This window comes from Diaphorina citri, unplaced genomic scaffold (assembly GCF_000475195.1).
Source record: "Diaphorina citri unplaced genomic scaffold, Diaci psyllid genome assembly version 1.1 scaffold264, whole genome shotgun sequence".
Taxonomy (NCBI): domain Eukaryota; kingdom Metazoa; phylum Arthropoda; class Insecta; order Hemiptera; family Psyllidae; genus Diaphorina; species Diaphorina citri.
This window is the reverse complement of record NW_007377701.1, coordinates 56,675-74,555: the sequence shown is the minus strand read 5'-3', so window position 1 is coordinate 74,555 and position 17,881 is coordinate 56,675. Positions and strand designations below refer to the sequence as shown.

The following is a 17,881-nucleotide window of genomic DNA, read 5'->3' as shown; positions in this document are numbered from 1 at the left end:
TCCCGCACGGGGCGGATTTTATCCTGATGGGATAATGTTCGTTCTCGGAACGGCTGGCTTTCTCCTATCCTGTCTTCCATCTCTTCAATTTCGGGATGATAAGACCATAGCAGTTACAGTTCCCTCTGTCAAACCTCTTTAAAAAAATATAAAACGTAAACGCGATTAAGACAACGTGGCAGTGCTGGCTAAAAATTTCAAACTTCATTCCAAAACCGTGTCGTATGTAGTACAATAGAACACAAAACTGCAAACTACATTTTGTAATTTGTAGTCTAGATGTGAAATGGCTCATACAGAGAAGTCTAAAACCCTTAGCAGTTATGCACAAGTCTAATCGGTTCATTTTCTCCTTCCAGAATCTGCCACCCACCCCATGGGGCAAGATCGCCACTTCCGCCCCTGTTATCGGTCTCATCATAGCTCAAATAGGACATGACTTTGGCCTGTTCACCATAGTCACGGACCTGCCCAAGTATATGAAGGATGTGCTACACTTCTCCATCACTAGTGTAAGTGAAAGAAAGAAATTCCTAGGGGACCTTAAACAAGAAGCAGACCAGTGTCTTGCTGTGGTACTATAAATAGGGATCAGAGCAGCCAAACCCTAACCAGCCTGGCTAGCTGGAGGTTACAAAGAGTTTATCATGCTTCAAAAGAAAAGCACAAGTCCTCATGATGGTTCACTGTGATTCGGGACGGGCCAAGTAATCTTGGCTAGATGCAGCTCCCACAACCTCAGTGGTGCAGTGGTTAACACGTTGGACTTTGGATCTGGAGGTTGGTGGTTCGAGTCCGGGTCAGGTCATAATATTTGTCTAGGTGTAATAATCGGGGAACGATATTTGTGACAAGCATTTAGGTATGCATTCAAAATCCCTTATTTAAATTTATTCATTTGTGTATTTAATAATTGAATTTGTTTCTATTTCTAGAACGGCATTCTCTCAGCTCTCCCTCTACTCCTCATGTGGCTCATGGGTATCCTATCAGGATGGATTGTAGACTTCCTCATCTCCAAGAAGAACTGGTCCGTCACCTTCGTCCGCAAATTATTCCTCACAATAGGTAAGTTTGTCCGCAAATTATTCCTCACAATAAGTGACTTTGTCCGCAAATTATTCGTCACAATAAGTGAGTTTGTCCGCGAATGATTCGTCACAATCGGTGAGTTAGTCCGCAAATTATTCGTCAAAATAGGTGAGTTTGTCGGTTTGTCCGCAATTTATTCGTTTCACGACACTCCACTGTTATACACTAATAGCTTCAGTTTAATTTACCTGTGTTGTGTGTCTCATTGTCTCTCAACTAGAAAAACCATTAAGTGGGTATTTTAGCCAGTCATCAAGATAATTATTGGTATCTACTCAAATATCCATTAACTTTAGACCCTACAATGTGAAGTATTGGTATCCTAAGTTGAATCTCTTCCGAAAAAGCAACCTTCACAAGAGGAAAACATTCACAACTGAACACAACACGTTTTATCAAAGGAACTTTCTCAGGCAAACTTCACACGTGGCAACAACCTTCACAACTGAACTGTCTAGTGAGAGTAACATTCACGTGGAAATCAACCTGACCAACTGAACCTTCACGTTCGAGCCGAGGCAACACCAAACGTTTGATTAAGATCGGTGCAGTGGTTGGCGGCAATCTAACCGCTTTTTGACATTAGATGCAACACATCCCCAATATGGGACACAGCATCTCATTAACTCATTCTTTTTTATTTTTTGCCATCTTTTCTTCTCTATTTTCTCCTATTCTTTCTTCAGTTACATATTTCTTTCTTCTTCTTTTTTGTTATTTCTTTTAATTTATTATGTTATGGCTGTCCATGAATTGTGAATAAATATACTTGAGTATTTTGTTGAAAAAAAAAATCTCAATTCATATGGAACTTCACAAAGTTACTGAGTCCTCCACCAAGATGTTCAAATGATGATGAACATGTTCACTCAAGAGGCATATTTATAACAGAAGAAGAAGAAAAAGGAGAAGGAGAAGAAGAAGGAGGAGGAGGAGGAGGAGGAGGAAAAGAAGAAGAAGAAGACGACGTCAAAGAAGAACGGGAAGAAGAGGAAATTAATATCTAATATTCCAATTATTATTTTTTATTCAGACTTATCAATTTCCTTCCTTTTTTTCAGCAGAAACTAGAGTTCTTCACATAGGTATGTAGAACATTAAAAAAAGTTTTTGAATTGTGATATAAAATTTAGAATAAAAAGTAAAAAAAGGACGAAATACAGCATTTTTCTCTTGGACTGTGATATAAATGAAAGGAATCTTGTTTTGAGAATCTCCCTACTATAAAATACCTTTGAAAAGTTTACATTATCAAAGACTCTGTTAAGTTTGTGTGAAGCTCAATATCAATAGTTACTACCTTCACTCGTAGAATTTCCCTGCTCGGCTCTCCGCCTATACTAGCCCTGCAGTGTTAAATAACAAGAATAATCAAAAAACACAGCAAAACCACCATCAATAACAACAGAACAAGCAACAACAAGAACAACAGTGGACAACACTAACAGTAAATTTCTACATTGTCTATAGACACCTAGCAGGATATTAAAAATACTTCCTTTATAGTAGAAACCAGTTTTATTTTGAAAGTTTGGCAATTTTTAGCCTGATTTATTAGGTAGCTTTTAGGTAGTCTTAAAAATTTAATGCAATTTTTTTATCTTGTTTCTCAAGGAACGAAGAACAAAGTTCCAAGCTAGCCAGTCCAGTTAGCTTGGAGGGTAGAGCGTCTGCCTTGTAAACGCTAGGTCGGGAGTTCGATTCCCTCCCGAGGTGGATTTTAGCTTAAACAGATAAGGTTCGTTCTCGGAACGCCTGGCTTTCTCCTATCCTGTCTTCCTTCTCTCTTCGATTTCGGGGATAAGACCTTAGCAGTTATTCTCAAATAATCAACTTCAATCAAATCTCAAGGCTAATGATTCAGCTTAACTAATCAATCAAAATACCAATTGAGCAATCAAAAGTATTAAAACCTTTGATTGGTACCAGTCAAAACCTAAGCAAAAATCCTAACCAACCAAGATCTAAAGAGACTGGTCTCAAATAATCAACTTCAATCAAATCTCAAGGCTAATGATTCAGCTTAACTAATCAATCAAAATACCAATTGAGCAATCAAAAGTATATATTAAAACCTTTGATAGGTACCAGTCAAAACCCAAGCAAAAATCCTAACCAACCAAGATCTAAAGAGACTGAATAACAAGTGCCATTTTACATTTAGATTAAAACAATGAGGAAAGTGCCTGAATACTGATCTCATCTTTCGTCACCTTCTGTGCGCCAAGAATTAAAAACTTTCACCTCAACATAAGTTGAATCTCTTCCGAAAAAGCAACCTTCACAAGAGGAAAACATTCACAACTGAACACAACACGTTTTATCAAAGGAACTTTCTCAGGCGAACTTCACACGTGGCAACAACCTTCACAACTGAACTGTCTAGTGAGTGGAACATTCACGTGGAAATCAACCTGGCGAACTGAACCTTCACGTTCAAAGACTTCAAAGGAATCTTTCAAAGAACCCTTCACACTTCGAAAGCAGCCTTCACAACTGAAATTTCCCGTTGAAAGCACCTTCACAACTGAACTTTCACTTCGAAAGCAACCTTCAAAACTAAGCATTCACGCTGAAAGCAACCTTCACAGACCCCCTCTGTATCAAACATGGACAGCATTGAGAAGAAACAGCCGATCGACATTCCAGACAAACCAGGTAAGATCTTTAAAGTAAGTTTCTTTTAGCGCTAGGCCGCGGGTTCAATTCCCTCCAGGGCAAATTTTATCCTAAGCGTCATCCATGTTTGGACACAACACACCTTAAGATAAGATGTCCTGTATCAGTGTAGGTATACCTACTTAACACGGAGTATTTGACATCTCCACTAATACGGGTCTCCACCAATGGAGATTTATTAAAACAAAACCTAGATTTTTTTCTAACCAACTGCCGAGAACCAATTTAAAGTCAAAATACACCATGGCAGGTAGTCAAGATGGGTATCTACTATCTAAGAAATCACTGATTCTATGCAATTCAATTGAACTTCACCACGTGATTGTATTCATTCACTGATCTAACTCAAGGCCTGAGTGCCATAAATTGATCCATGTTAGGATACTCTATAGACAATATTAGACCTCTACTCCTTTGTGAGGTCAATCAAGGAGCAGAATAGAATTGCGAATAGAACAGGATGTAGAATTGACAAATCGCACTGTCCAAGCATCTTCTTCATTGACATTCCGCAATCTTTGCCATGAATACAAAGGGATCTATTAAGGAACTAGAGATTCTAACCTCATGGAATTTATAACACAAGTTAGAATGTTAGATTTTTGCCAGCCTAGGTATATAACCTATTTATTATTTTCAAGATGCTACAGCTAAAAATATTCTGATAATAAATTTTAAGAGGAATTTTCCAAAAAAATCAAATTAGGTATAATCGCCGAGCCCCGGGGGGCGTGCATAAATTTTGCAAAACCATACACGGTTAATAAGATTCCAGAGATTGGAAAACCCCCGAGCTAAACCTGAACACCTGCTATGTTTTTTGGCAGGTGCCAAAAAAGAAAAAAAAAACACACAGCAAAACCACCATCAATAACAACAGAACAAGCAACAACAAGAACAACAGTGGACAACACTAACAGTAAATTTCTACATAGTCTATAGACACCTAGCAGGATATTGAAAAAAATTCCTTTACCTATAGTAGAAACCAGTTTTATTTTCAAAGTTTGGCAATTTTTAGCCTGATTTTTTAGGTAGCTTTTAGGTAGTCTTAAAAATTTAATGCAAATTTTATTATCTTGTTCCTCAAGGAACGAAGAACAAAGTTCCAAGCTAGCCAGTCCAGTTACCTTGGAGGGTAGAGCGTCTGCCTTGTAAACGCTAGGTCGGGAGTTCGATTCCCTCTCGAGGCGGATTTTAGCTTAAACAGATAAGGTTCGTTCTCGGAACGTCTGGCTTTCTCCTATCCTGTCTTCCTTCTCTCTTCGATTTCGGGCCGATGAGACCTTAGCAGTTACAGTTCCCTCTGTCAAACCTCTTTAAAAAATTTTCGCAAGGGAAATTTCAGGCCGGTATTTTCCCTGTTGAAAGCAATATGTAATGTAGTAATGTAATGTAAATGCAATTTCTTTGTGTTATTATGTCACAACTTTGGTGCTCACTGCAGCATTGTAGGATTTTTCCCAATATCTCAATAATCCTAACATCCAATGTTTACCTACCATGCTGGCACCGGTCGCTATGAGCATTTACATGTCATAGCTACTCATTTTCCTCACGAGGCTGAGTGGGCCCCGCAACAGCCAGTCACGGAATCAATCATTTGCATGATACAAATTTCTTGACCCCGCCAGGAATCGAACCCGGGTCTCCCGCGTGCAAGGCGAGTGCAGTGACCACTACGCCATGGGAGTTGAAAGCAATATTAAAAATAATAAACCAACTAAAGAAATTTATGAGTTTTACAGTTTACTGAACTACTAATACTAAATATAAATATAGTTATTATTATGGAGTTAAGTATCTATCTACTTGAAGAAGAAAAAATTAACAACTGAACTCATTTAGGTAGGCAAATTAGCTCTCCGTACCGAATTTGCTGTCTTTGAATTTATTGTCGCCTAGAGTTGAGATCTCATTAGTATCTGAATGCTCGGAATAAGACAAAAACAGGTGAAGAAGACGACACTTGGAAATTGGATTCAGCAGACCGCGGAGAAAAGAATTTTGCTGAAATATAATAATGGAGATGGCTCTATTTTGTCCTAATACTGAGACTAATTTACTAAGGCCAGCCAGCTAGACCTGACAGGTACACCTGATCAGGTATTGGCACCTGATGAACACACACTATTAGGCGAACCTGACAGGTACGGCTGAAAAGGTCCGTCTGTCAGGTCTACCTGATGAGAACACAAACACTATCAGGCGGACCTGATCAGGTGTACCTGTCGTCAGGTATAAATAAATACGTTTAAATTGAGGAGCGTGCAAGATTTCAAGGTCTGAAGAGATGCTCACCGCAAATGAGGATGAGAGAGAGAGAGGAGTCAGGGACCACGACAAGGACATTATTAGGTCGAACGATTTTTTTTTTTTTTTTTTTTTCAAGGTTTATTCGACGTCCCAACCAGTCCAATCAGGAAGAAGAAGATATCATTCATCAGCCTGCCGATCAGCCCTAGAGACAGACAAGCCTCCAGGACGAAGGCGAACGGGAGAAACCCAATTCCATACCGCGGGCACACCTTAAGCGCCTGAAGATTTTGAGAGCACCCTTCTTAGGGACCAACAATTTTCCGAGAGTTTCGATATAAAAACTCATGTATAGCAAAATATTCCGAGGGAGTAGAGTTATCAGACCTCCATAAGAAATACATTGTACTGAGTTACATAGAGGGATCTCATGTCTCTGAAGAATGCACTGGATTTTAGGTACTTATTTGTACCTCATGTCACGAGAAAACTCTTAAGTAAGGTAGATATATTATTATTATTATTATTATATTACACTTTATTAGGATTTTACAATGTTTTTTACAATACAATATTTACAAACAGGTACACAAAACAAAATAACAAAATAATAAGAAATTAACAAAAGAAAACGAAAATTGAATAAAGAAAGAAAAAAAAATTGAAAAATCCTAACTCAGGGGCGGGATTAATGCCTAGGGCATTCTCTTCCATCCAACCCCTAGGCTGGCTGGCTAACTAGGCTGGCTCACAGATGTTTACTAAAACTAAAGCTGTTATGGCGGATCTTACCACTGGAGAGTTAACACAGTGTCAAGGGTTTCCTCTGACGTCACCCATTTGATTTACACAAGCCAGTATTACTGAAACTCTGGATTAACTGAAAACTCCCTGTGGTAAGATGGGGAACTAGTAAATAAGTTCGACCCTGATTTACGCAAGCCACGTTCGATCTGGTTTAAAAACCAATTTACCCATGTGTAGGTACCGCTATGCATATGAAATATTGATTGGCAATTCGTTCACATTGTATTACCACTTAGCCTGAACAATACACTATGATAATGAGATATCGGAAAAGGCAATCTATTTTTACATGGTTTTACTTAATTTTATTCCCTCATCAGAAGTGTGGGTATGGAACATCCCAATTCGCAACAGTCAGGTGCGGTTTATCAGCCAGCCTAGTTAGCTTAGTTGGTAGTGCGTCTACGTTTTAAGCGCTAGGCCGCGGGTTCGAGTCTCTCCCGGGGCGGATTTTATCCTGAACGGATAATATTCGTTCTCGGAACGGCTAACTTTCTCCTATCCTGTCTTCCTTCTCTCTTCGATTTCGGGACGATAAGACCTTAGCGGTTACAAGTAATATTCGTTCTCGGAACGGCTAACTTTCTCCTATCCTGTCTTCCTTCTCTCTTCGATTTCGGGACGATAAGACCTTAGCGGTTACAGTTCTCTCTGTCAAACCTCTTGAAAAAAAAAAAATCTGGTTAACGAATGTATCGTAACTTGTGTCCACTACCAGAGGCTGATTGATTTCTGGTTTGATTGGTTTGGTAGTAATACCAGTAATAAATTTATTACTTTGGTACTACCAAATCGGTAGTAATAAATTTGGTAATGCGACGCGACGGGCAAATTTCTTATCGCCACTGCTAAAACAAATTTGCCTACATCCAACTTATCTTCAAATTTCACAAAAATTCATTTCAAGGATGGTATTCAAAGACAGGAACCAGTTTGAGATTGTGACATTTTTACGTAACTTGTGTCCACTACCAGAGGCTGATTGATTTCTGGTTTGATTGGTTTGGTAGTAATACCAGTAATAAATTTATTACTTTGGTACCTACTATACCAAATCGGTAGTAATAAATTTGGTAATGCGACGCGACGGGCAAATTTCTTGTCGTCACTGCTAAAACAAATTTGCCTACATCCAACTTATCTTCAAATTTCACAAAATTCATTTCAAGGATGGTATTCAAAGACAGGAACCAGTTTGAGATTGTGACATTTTTATTTTTGGACTGTGCGATTTTTGGACGGTACTATGACTTTTCGGCACCCACATGCCACATGACTGAAAATTCGGTTTGTACCTATCACCAGTATCACCTAGGGACAGCTTTTTGATAAGCTATTTTGCCTCTGAGGTGACCATCATTCTGTCAGACATTAACATTACATAGGTTCATGTTCGTAATGCTGGTATACCTACTCTGTTAAATAGCTACAAACCTAACGATAAGTTTATAAGTTGACAAGTCAACTATTAGTAAGTTGATAAGTCCAACATTAGCGATTCTATTGGTACCTGCATTCCTGGAATTTCAGCGTAAATAATAAAAAAAAAAATAATAAAAAGAGAAATTTCACTGATTCCAAGTATTGTCCGCCAAGGGATTCGCGGGATTCTGTAGATCTCGTCCAGTCGAACTCGATTGGCGGCAGTGAAGTTCCTTGCGATTAGCCAATCGAGGGGGAATTCGCTTCGATGATTATCCTCCCAACGGATGTTCAAATTAAAATCACCACTTTTGACGTCATTGCTTCCCACGTTACCCGTTCCGCTTTCGCCAATCACATCCGTAGATTTTTCAAGGTCATTGCTGACTGTGTCGAACGCTCGCTGAATGTCAATGTCGATCGGTTTGACTTTGAGATTCGTTTTCAGGTCCATGATGCGCGATTTGGACGTGGCGTTAAAACATTGCGGGCATTGGCAGTTGTCCCGTAACCATACGAACGGGTAGTGGTATTTCTGTTCGGCTTGGAGGTTGGTGATGCTTAGCATGTTCGTTTCGGTGAGCCGTTCCAAAGACCAGTGTTTGGACGTTGAACAGAAGCGCTGGAATATTTTGAACATGGTTTTGTGCCTTTTGAGATTTGGGGGATAACCTCGAGTATTTAACAACTCTCCGCTGTTTGTTCCTTATATAGATAGGTTGTGGTATTTCTGTTCGGCTTGGAGGTTGGTGATGCTTAGCATGTTCGTTTCGGTGAGCCGTTCCAAAGACCAGTGTTTGGACGTTGAACAGAAGCGCTGGAATATTTTGAACATGGTTTTGTGCCTTTTGAGATTTGGGGGATAACCTCGAGTATTTAACAACTCTCCGCTGTTTGTTCCTTATATAGATAAGTTAACTTTGGAGAACTTTGGACCTAAATATGCCTCTAAACTTTATTTAATTCATATCAAAACAATAATAAAACATTTGATATTGAGATATTGTAAGAGGTCGCCTCTATCATTAGAGATCAATGCTTATTAGTTATTAGATTACTAACATCTAACATACCTATATGAGTTCCAGACCATTGGTAACCTGTTGTAAATTATACCTGTTTAGCATAAAATTATTGTTACTACGCATCCAACTTCTAATCAGTAAACTAGGGAGCTACTCATTAGTAGATAATACACGGGTAATCGGGTATTTCTAATTATTAATTTTGTTATAAAAATTGAAACATTGAAAGAGATAAGCAATTTAGACAGTTTGATGACTACAAAACACCATAACATAATGTTAAAAAGAAGAAAAAAAAACGGTGAAAATTTATTAAGAAATCACTTTTCACCTGTCAAATAAATCAAAACACAATGGAATTCGAACATAACTTTGAATTAGCTATTAAAACTGATACACTGCCCGTAAACCTAGACGTGTGACGCGATAATAAACCTAGTGATAGTAAAGTACCAAGTGATAGTAGCTCGTAACAACATTATAGTGCCTACTAACATGGAAAGTACTGTTATCAATAATGTCATGCTACATCGCCTGGTAAACGAACAACAGAGCAATACAGTAATACTAATGGCAGGTGATATTGTTGACATTGCCGAGCAACATTTGATATTGAGATATTGTAAGAGGTCGCCTCTATCATTAGAGATCAATGCTTATTAGTTATTAGATTACTAACATCTAACATATATGAGTTCCAGACTATTGGTAACCTGTTGTAAATTATACCTGTTTAGCATAAAATTATTGTTACTACGCATCCAACTTCTAATCAGTAAACTAGGGAGCTACTCATTAATAGATAATACACGGGTAATCGGGTATTTCTACTTATTAATTTTGTTATAAAAATTGAAACATTGAAAGAGATAAGCAATTTAGACAGTTTGATGACTACAAAACACCATAACACAATGTTAAAAAGAAGAAAAAAAAAACGGTGAAAATTTATTAAGAAATCACTTTTCACCTGTCAAATAAATCAAAACACAATGGAATTCGAACATAACTTTGAATTGGCGATTAAAACTGACACATTGCCCGTAAACCTAGACGTGTAACGCGATAATAAACCTAGTGATAGTAAAGTACCAAGTGATAGTAGCTCGTAACAACATTATAGTGTACTAACATGGAAAGTAGTGTTATCAATAATGTCATGCTACATCGCCTGGTAAACGAACAACAGAGCAATACAGTAATACTAATGGCAGATGATATTGTTGACATTGCCGAGAGAGTCTGCCTTGTACTCGCTAGGTCGCGGGTTCGATTCCCTCGCGAGTCGAACTTTAAATTCGACAAATAATATCCTGAATAAATAATGTCCCTTCTTGGAGAGGTAACATTTTTTTTTTCCTTTAACACTGCGGACAGTAGGCCGTTCCAACCATTACCAGCATGAATTCTATGAAAATTGATGATGCTGTTTTGTTTCCTACATGTTTTCCCTTTTCCTCCGCTAGGTGCTCAAATCGGCAACGTGGTGTCCATGGCGGTCAGTGGTCTCCTAATCCGCTACCTTGGAGGCTGGACCAGCGTCTTCTACGTATTTGGCGCAGTCGGCCTCGCCTGGTTTGCGCTCTGGATGACCTTCGCGTCTAGCGACCCCTCCAGGAATTTTCCAAAAAAATCAAATTAGGTATAATCGCCGAGCCCCGGGGGGCGTGCATAAATTTTGCAAAACCATACACGGTTAATAAGATTCCAGAGATTGGAAAACCCCCGAGCTAAACCTGAACACCTGCTATGTTTTTTGGCAGGTGCCAAAAAAGAAAAAAAAAACATACAAGGAACTAACAGAGGAGGTCTTATCGCCTCGAAATCGAAGAGAGAAGGAAACCTTTTATCCTTCTACTGTAATTAGGTATCTAGGGTAAGTGTACCTTTTATTCGCCCACCTAAAAAACGTACCATTTATTAGCCCACCTGCCCACATTTATTTTTCTAATATTTGTTTTTATGACTACAATTTTTGAATAGCACTGGTGCTCAAATCGGCAACGTGGTGTCCATGGCGGTCAGTGGTCTCCTAATCCGCTACCTTGGAGGCTGGACCAGCGTCTTCTACGTATTTGGAGCAGTCGGCCTCGCCTGGTTTGCGCTCTGGATGACCTTCGCGTCTAGCGACCCCTCCGAGTCAACGCATTATGTGGCGTATGGTACAGGTGGGCCAATAAATGGTACGTTTTTTAGGTGGGCGAATAAATAGTACACTTACCGACCCCTCCAAGTCAACGCATCTGAGCGACTATGAGCGGCGATACTTGCTGGAAACCATGGGACACTTGAAGCAGAAGACGAAACAGGTGAGACGAGGGTTGGGTGGCCGAGAATGCCATTGGTTGAAGGTTAGATACCTACATAGATGGGACACTTGAAGCAGAAGACGAAACAGGTGAGACGAGGGTTGGGTGGCCGAGAATGCCATTGGTTGAAGGTTAGATACCTACATAATATAATCTGCCTCTTCTCATTCTGCTTTACACTGCAAAAATGTCGTATAGATTACATTGGGCAGTCGAACTGCATAGTGCGTACACTCATGTACGTAATTTAAACTTGCTGAATCTTGTAATGTAAAATATTTTGTACTTGCCTTTTTTCCACTTACCTATTTATTTATTCATCTACTTTGTTTTGCTTGCTATTATCTAAAAGAGCTACGTATTCTTTCTGACTAAGTACAATGTTATTAGGTATTTTGAAATATTTTAGATTAGGTAATTATTAATTATTGCTATCTCGATGTTTTCCTGTTTCAGCCCAAAACGGGACAAGCGACCTAAAACGTAAAAAAAAAACGGGATTTTGGATGAAAATACGGGACAAGCAGCTTTTTTAACCTTTTTTATCCAGGATATGGAGACCGGGGTTCGAATCCGGCGTGCTACAGAAAATTTCAATTTGTTACATTGGTAAAGATTAATTACCGGAGGAGAGGTGAAACTGGGGAAAATACGGGACACGCGTGTCCCGTACGGGACATTTTGAAAAGTGCCCAAAATACGGGACGTCCCGGGAATTACGGGACGTCTGGCAACCCTACTACATAGTATAATCTGCCTCTTCTCATTCTGCTTTACACTGCAAAAATGTCGTATAGACTACATTGTGCAGTCGAACTGCATAGTGCGTACACTCATGTACGTAGTTTAAACTGAGAGCTATACATAATTACATATAGGTCTGTCTATTTACACCTTGACTGCAGGTTTTGTCAGATCAATATTAAACGTAGCCAGCCTAGTTAGCTTAGTTGGTAGTGCGTCTGCCTTGTAAGCGCTAGGCCGCGGGTTCGATTCCCGCCCGGTGCGGATTTTATCCTGATGGGATAATGTTCGTTCTCAGAACGGCTGGCTTTCTCCTATCCTGTCTTCCATCTCTTCGATTTCGGGATGATAAGACCATAGCAGTTACAGTTCCTTCTGTCAGACCTCTTTAAAAAAAAATATTAAACGTAAATGCAATTAAGGCAACGTGGCAGTGCTGGCTAAAAATTTCAAACTTCATTGCAAAACCGTGTCGTATGCAGTACAATAGAACACAAAACTTACAAGCTGTGTACTCCTGAAGCCCTTTATCTCCCTTAGCAGTTATGCACAAGTCTAATCGGTTCATTTTCTCCTTCCAGAATCTGCCGCCCACCCCATGGGGCAAGATCGCCACTTCCGCCCCTGTTATCGGTCTCATCATAGCTCAAATAGGACATGACTTTGGCCTGTTCACCATAGTCACGGACCTGCCCAAGTATATGAAGGATGTGTTACACTTCTCCATCACTAGTGTAAGTGAACGAAAGAAATTTCTCGGGGACCTTAAACAGGGAGCAGACCAGTGTCTTGCTGGAGGACTATAAACAGGGATCAGAGCAGCCAAACCCTAACCAGCCTGGCTAGCTGGAGGTTACAAAGGGTTTATCATGCTTCAAAAGAAAAGCACAAGTCCTCATGATGGTTCACTGTGATTCGGGACGGGCCAAGTAATCTTGACTAGATGCAGCTCCCACAACCTCAGTGGTGCAGTGGTTAACACGTTTGACTTTGGATCTGGAGGTTGGTGGTTCGAGTCCGGGTCAGGTCATAATGTTTGTCTAGGTGTAATAATCGGGGAACGATGTTTGTGAGAAGCATTTAAGTATGCATTCAAAATCCCTTATTTAAATTTATTCATTTGTGTATTTAATAATTGAATTTGTTTCTATTTCTAGAACGGCATTCTCTCAGCTCTCCCTCTACTCCTCATGTGGCTCATGGGTATCCTATCAGGATGGATTGTAGATTTCCTCATCTCCAAGAAGAACTGGTCCGTCACTTTCGTCCGCAAATTATTCCTCACAATAGGTAAGTTTGTCCGCAAATTATTCCTCACAATACCTAGATGAGTTCTCCGCAAATTATTCGTCACAATAAGTGAGTTTGTCCGCGAATTATTCGTCACAATCGGTGAGTTAGTCCGCAAATTATTCGTCAAAATAGGTGAGTTTGTCGGTTTGTCCGCAATTTATTTGTTTCACGACACTCCACTGTTATACCACTAATAGCTTCAGTTTAATTTACCTGTGTCTCATTGTCTCTCAACTAGAAAAACCATTAACTGGGTATTTTCGCCAGTCATCAAGATAATTATTGGTATCTACCCAAATATCCATTAACTTTAGACCCTACATGTGAAGTATTGGTATCCTAAAATCTATTGTAGATCGTTAACTCTGTTGTATTTGATGTAAGTATCTATTGTGGCTTTGTCTAAATTTTGAGACTGTCGCATTCCAAGCTATAATAAACAGACTAGGACATCATTATCAAACAAAGGCCGGCCACTCACTATCTGGTAGACCTCATCAGGTCACCTGATCAGGTGTACCTGACACCTGATGAGCACACACACTATCAGGTAGACCTGATCAGTGGCTGGCCAAACAGATCTGTAATTGTTACCTATAAAATGCGGACAATTTTATCGGGCCCTAGGTTAACGTCTCCCTTTGATTTTTCAGCCTCGGTGGGGCCAGGTCTCGGTATTCTGGCGGCCTCCTACTCCGGCTGCAACCGCCTGGCGGTCACAGTATCCTTCACCCTCGGTATGGGCACAATGGGCGCCTTTCTACCGAGTCTCAAAGTGAACGCGCTAGATCTGAGCCCGAACTATGCCGGCACGCTGATGGCCCTGGTCGGCGGCATAGGCGCCCTGTCCGGCACCGTCTCTCCGTATTTGGTCGGCGTCCTTACACCCAACGTGAGTGTCTTCTTTGTTTTAATTTAAATTATTCATTAGGTATTATTTTCAAGCCCCGTATGTAGGGTAATATTATGGTACATAGAAATCCAGATTTCTTTGCGAAACCTAGGGAAATATTTGCCGAACGGCAGTGTATTGCACATTGCATACTTAAAATATATACCAGGCATTCATACAATTTGGAGTCGAAGACATAGACATAATATAGTAAGACTAGTAGGTATTTATGTACCTACTAGCTGAATTCCGTCGCTTGGCTCCGGAATCCCGCTAGTTCATCCCGAGGCAGGGCCAAACTTGTAGAAAAGGCATGGCCGAACTTTTAGAAAATAATAAAAATAAATACGGTCGCTCCGCGCGCTCCCTATTAGCTGCATAGTTATCAAACTAAAAACATAAACTAAACTCAAAATGTTGGTTGAGAGTTTGAGAGAGGAACATTTCTCTCCCGCATACATCGTCATTTTTTTTTTTTTTTTTTTTTTTTTTTTTTTTTAATCAATCAATCAGATTGCTTAATCCGAGAGTTTAACTGCAACCGAGTTTAACTGCAACCGAGTTTAACAGAACAGAATGTATTGCACATTGCATAATCATAATAGTTATCGGGCACCCATACAATTTTAACTCGAAATGCACTGTTTACAATCACCAACGCCATCTATTGCATAAAAATATCAAGCTAGTAACTAGTAATCCTTTAAATATATTTTTTTCCATTATTCCAGGGTACACTGCTAGAATGGCCCCCCTTCAAACCCCTTAAAAAAAAAAAAAAAAAAAAAAAAAAAAAAAAAAAATCTCAACAGTTATATATACAATCTCAACAACAGTAGGTATAGCGACTGTAAACCCTTAATCTTTATCAAACAAAGGCCAGCCACTCACTATCAGGTAGACCTCATCAGGCCACCTGATCAGGTGTACCTGACACCTGATGAGCCCACACACTATCAGGTAGACCTGATCAGTGGCTGGCCAAACAGATCTGTAATTCTGTTACCTATAAAATGCGGACAATTTTATCGGGCCCTACGTTAACGTCTCCCTTTGATTTTTCAGCCTCGGTGGGACCAGGTCTCGGTATTCTGGCGGCCTCCTACTCCGGCTGCAACCGCCTGGCGGTCACAGTATCCTTCACCCTAGGTATGGGCACAATGGGCGCCTTTCTACCGAGTCTCAAAGTGAACGCGCTAGATCTGAGCCCGAACTATGCCGGCACGCTGATGGCCCTGGTCGGCGGCATTGGCGCCCTGTCCGGCACTGTCTCTCCGTATTTGGTCGGCGTCCTTACACCCAACGTGAGTGTTTTTTCTGTTGTTTTTTTTTCCTTCGGATCTTCGGCTTTTTATTTTTATAAGGCCGGGGGCCAGAAAGTGATTTTAAACTCCGTTTGAGTTAAACTCTCGGTTTAAACAATCTGCCTGCTTGAAATTTTAGTTTTTTTTTTTTTTTTTTTTTTTTTTTAATCAATCAATCAGATTGCTTAATCCGAGAGTTTAACTGCAACCGAGTTTAACTGCAACCGAGTTTAACAGAACAGAATGTATTGCACATTGCATAATCATAATAGTTATCGGGCACCCATACAATTTTAACTCGAAATGCACTGTTTACAATCACCAACGCCATCTATTGCATAAAAATATCAAGCTAGTAACTAGTAATCCTTTAAATATATTTTTTTCCATTATTCCAGGGTACACTGCTAGAATGGCGAGTGGTATTCTGGACAGCCTTCTTCGTCATGCTCATCACAAACATCATCTACTGTTTCATGGGCTCTGGCGAAATACAAGAATGGAACGAACCCCTCCTAATGAAGGAGAAGAAGGCACTTACTGCCGGAGCCCAACCGAATGGCGCCAGCCTGAAGGAAAATGGCGCCGGCAAGAAAGAAAATGGCGGGGAAAATAACGATTCTTTTGTGAAAGAATGAGAGGTGAGGGAGAACGAGAGGAAGAAAAGAGAAAGATTACGAGAGGGAGGAGATAAGAAAGAGAAAGATTGAGATGAAAGAAGTAAAGAGAGAAGGAGAAGAATAAAAGAGAAAAATATTAAGAGAGGAGGAGATAAGAAAAGGGAGATTAAAATTAAAGAGAAGGAGAATGAAAGAAAGAAAGGGAGGGAGAGAGAGATAAAAGAGGAAGATTAAGATAGGGAGAGAGAGAAACTCTGAATCCAGAATCCCACGCCACCCGTCCAGATAAAAGTCAAGTTCAACGTTACCTTACTTCTGTGTTCTACTTGGAACTGACGATTCCCACATCTCGCGCTGCAGGCGATTGTTTTAAACTTGATTTCTATTTTTCATTGTAAATAGCTTTTGTGTGTATTTTGATAGACACCAATAAAACATATTGTCTATTCTGTAAAATAGTTTTAAAAAAATGGACTTTTTTACTGCTTCATCTCTTTTTATTATGATCCCCTCCCCTCAATAATTTAAATAAAAAATAAATGGGCAATTTCAATTTACTGAAATATCACAACTGAGAACTTAAAAAATATATTTAGGAATATTGTTATACGAATAATATTATTTCCCGTGTATTTCTTATGGAGATTTTAGCGATCAAAAATTGATCATATCTCAGGATCGGTTTAGATTTTCGCAAAATCCTTTCTTTAAATTAACACCAACTTTTTCTGTCATTCCAGGGAACACTACTAGAATGGCGAGTGGTATTCTGGACAGCCTTCTTCGTCATGCTCATCACAAACATCATCTACTGTTTCATGGGCTCTGGCGAAATACAAGAATGGAACGAACCCCTCCTAATGAAGGAGAAGAAGGCACTTACTGCCGGAGCCCAACCGAATGGCGCCAGCCTGAAGGAAAATGGCGCCGGCAAGAAACAAGATGGCGGAGAAAATAACGAGTCCTATGTGAAAGAATGAGAGGTGAGGGAGAACGAGAGGAAGAAGAGAGAAAGATTACGAGAGGGAGGAGATTAAGAAAGAGAAAGATTGAGATGAAAGAAGTAAAGAGAGAAGGAGAGGAATAAAAGAGAAAAATATTAAGAGAGGAGGAGATAAGAAAAGGGAGATTATAATTAAAGAGAAGGAGAATGAAAGAAAGGGAGGGAGAGAGAGATAAAAGAGGAAGATTAAGATAGGGAGAGAGAGAAACTGTGAATCCCACGTCACCCGTCCAGATAAGAGTCAAGTTCAACGTTACCTTACTTCTGTGTTCTACTTGGAACTGACGATTCCCACATCTCGCGCTGCAGGCGATTGTTTTAAACTTGATTTCTATTTTTCATTGTAAATAGCTTTTGTGTGTATTTTGATAGACACCAATAAAACATGTTGTCTATTCTGTAAAATAGTTTAAAAAAAATGGACTTTTTTACTGC

General features: G+C 39.7%; 3 protein-coding genes across 7 annotated transcripts in view; 2 read left to right on the top strand and 1 right to left on the bottom strand.

Annotated features, from left to right (window-relative positions):
* LOC113466417 (protein-L-isoaspartate O-methyltransferase domain-containing protein 1-like) overlaps positions 1-1,582 on the top strand; it is a 33,136-nt gene extending 31,554 nt beyond the window's left edge. Inside the window, exons 8-10 of the mRNA XM_026821783.1 lie at positions 280-512; positions 936-1,068; positions 1,506-1,582. Of these exons, the coding sequence (XP_026677584.1) occupies positions 280-512; positions 936-1,068; positions 1,506-1,582 (443 nt within the window). The remainder of the gene's footprint in view (positions 1-279; positions 513-935; positions 1,069-1,505) is intronic.
* Positions 1,583-6,158: 4,576 nt separating this feature from the next.
* On the bottom strand, positions 6,159-9,859 carry LOC113466416. Its single transcript, XM_026821782.1, has 3 exons — positions 9,157-9,859; positions 8,407-8,961; positions 6,159-6,328 (listed from the first exon to the last, which is right to left on the bottom strand). The coding sequence occupies exons 2-3, from the start codon at positions 8,894-8,896 to the stop codon at positions 6,159-6,161; spliced, it is 660 nt and encodes a 219-aa protein (XP_026677583.1). The 5' UTR covers positions 8,897-8,961; positions 9,157-9,859.
* Positions 9,860-10,649: 790 nt separating this feature from the next.
* LOC103506822 (putative inorganic phosphate cotransporter) lies at positions 10,650-17,869 on the top strand. Of its 5 annotated transcripts, none has more exons than XM_026821803.1 (6): positions 10,650-10,886; positions 11,503-11,590; positions 12,916-13,068; positions 13,492-13,624; positions 15,585-15,823; positions 17,184-17,869. In XM_026821803.1, exons 1-6 carry the CDS (start codon positions 10,702-10,704, stop codon positions 17,421-17,423), a joined length of 1,038 nt encoding a protein of 345 aa, XP_026677604.1. In that variant the 5' UTR covers positions 10,650-10,701; the 3' UTR covers positions 17,424-17,869. The 5 variants fall into 5 exon arrangements, with proteins under 5 accessions (XP_026677604.1, XP_026677603.1, XP_026677602.1 ...); XM_026821802.1 differs by lacking the exon at positions 15,585-15,823 and adding an exon at positions 14,281-14,519 and having other exon boundaries at positions 10,720-10,886; XM_026821801.1 differs by lacking the exon at positions 17,184-17,869 and adding an exon at positions 16,222-16,552 and having other exon boundaries at positions 10,721-10,886.
* Positions 17,870-17,881: the final 12 nt, after the last annotated feature.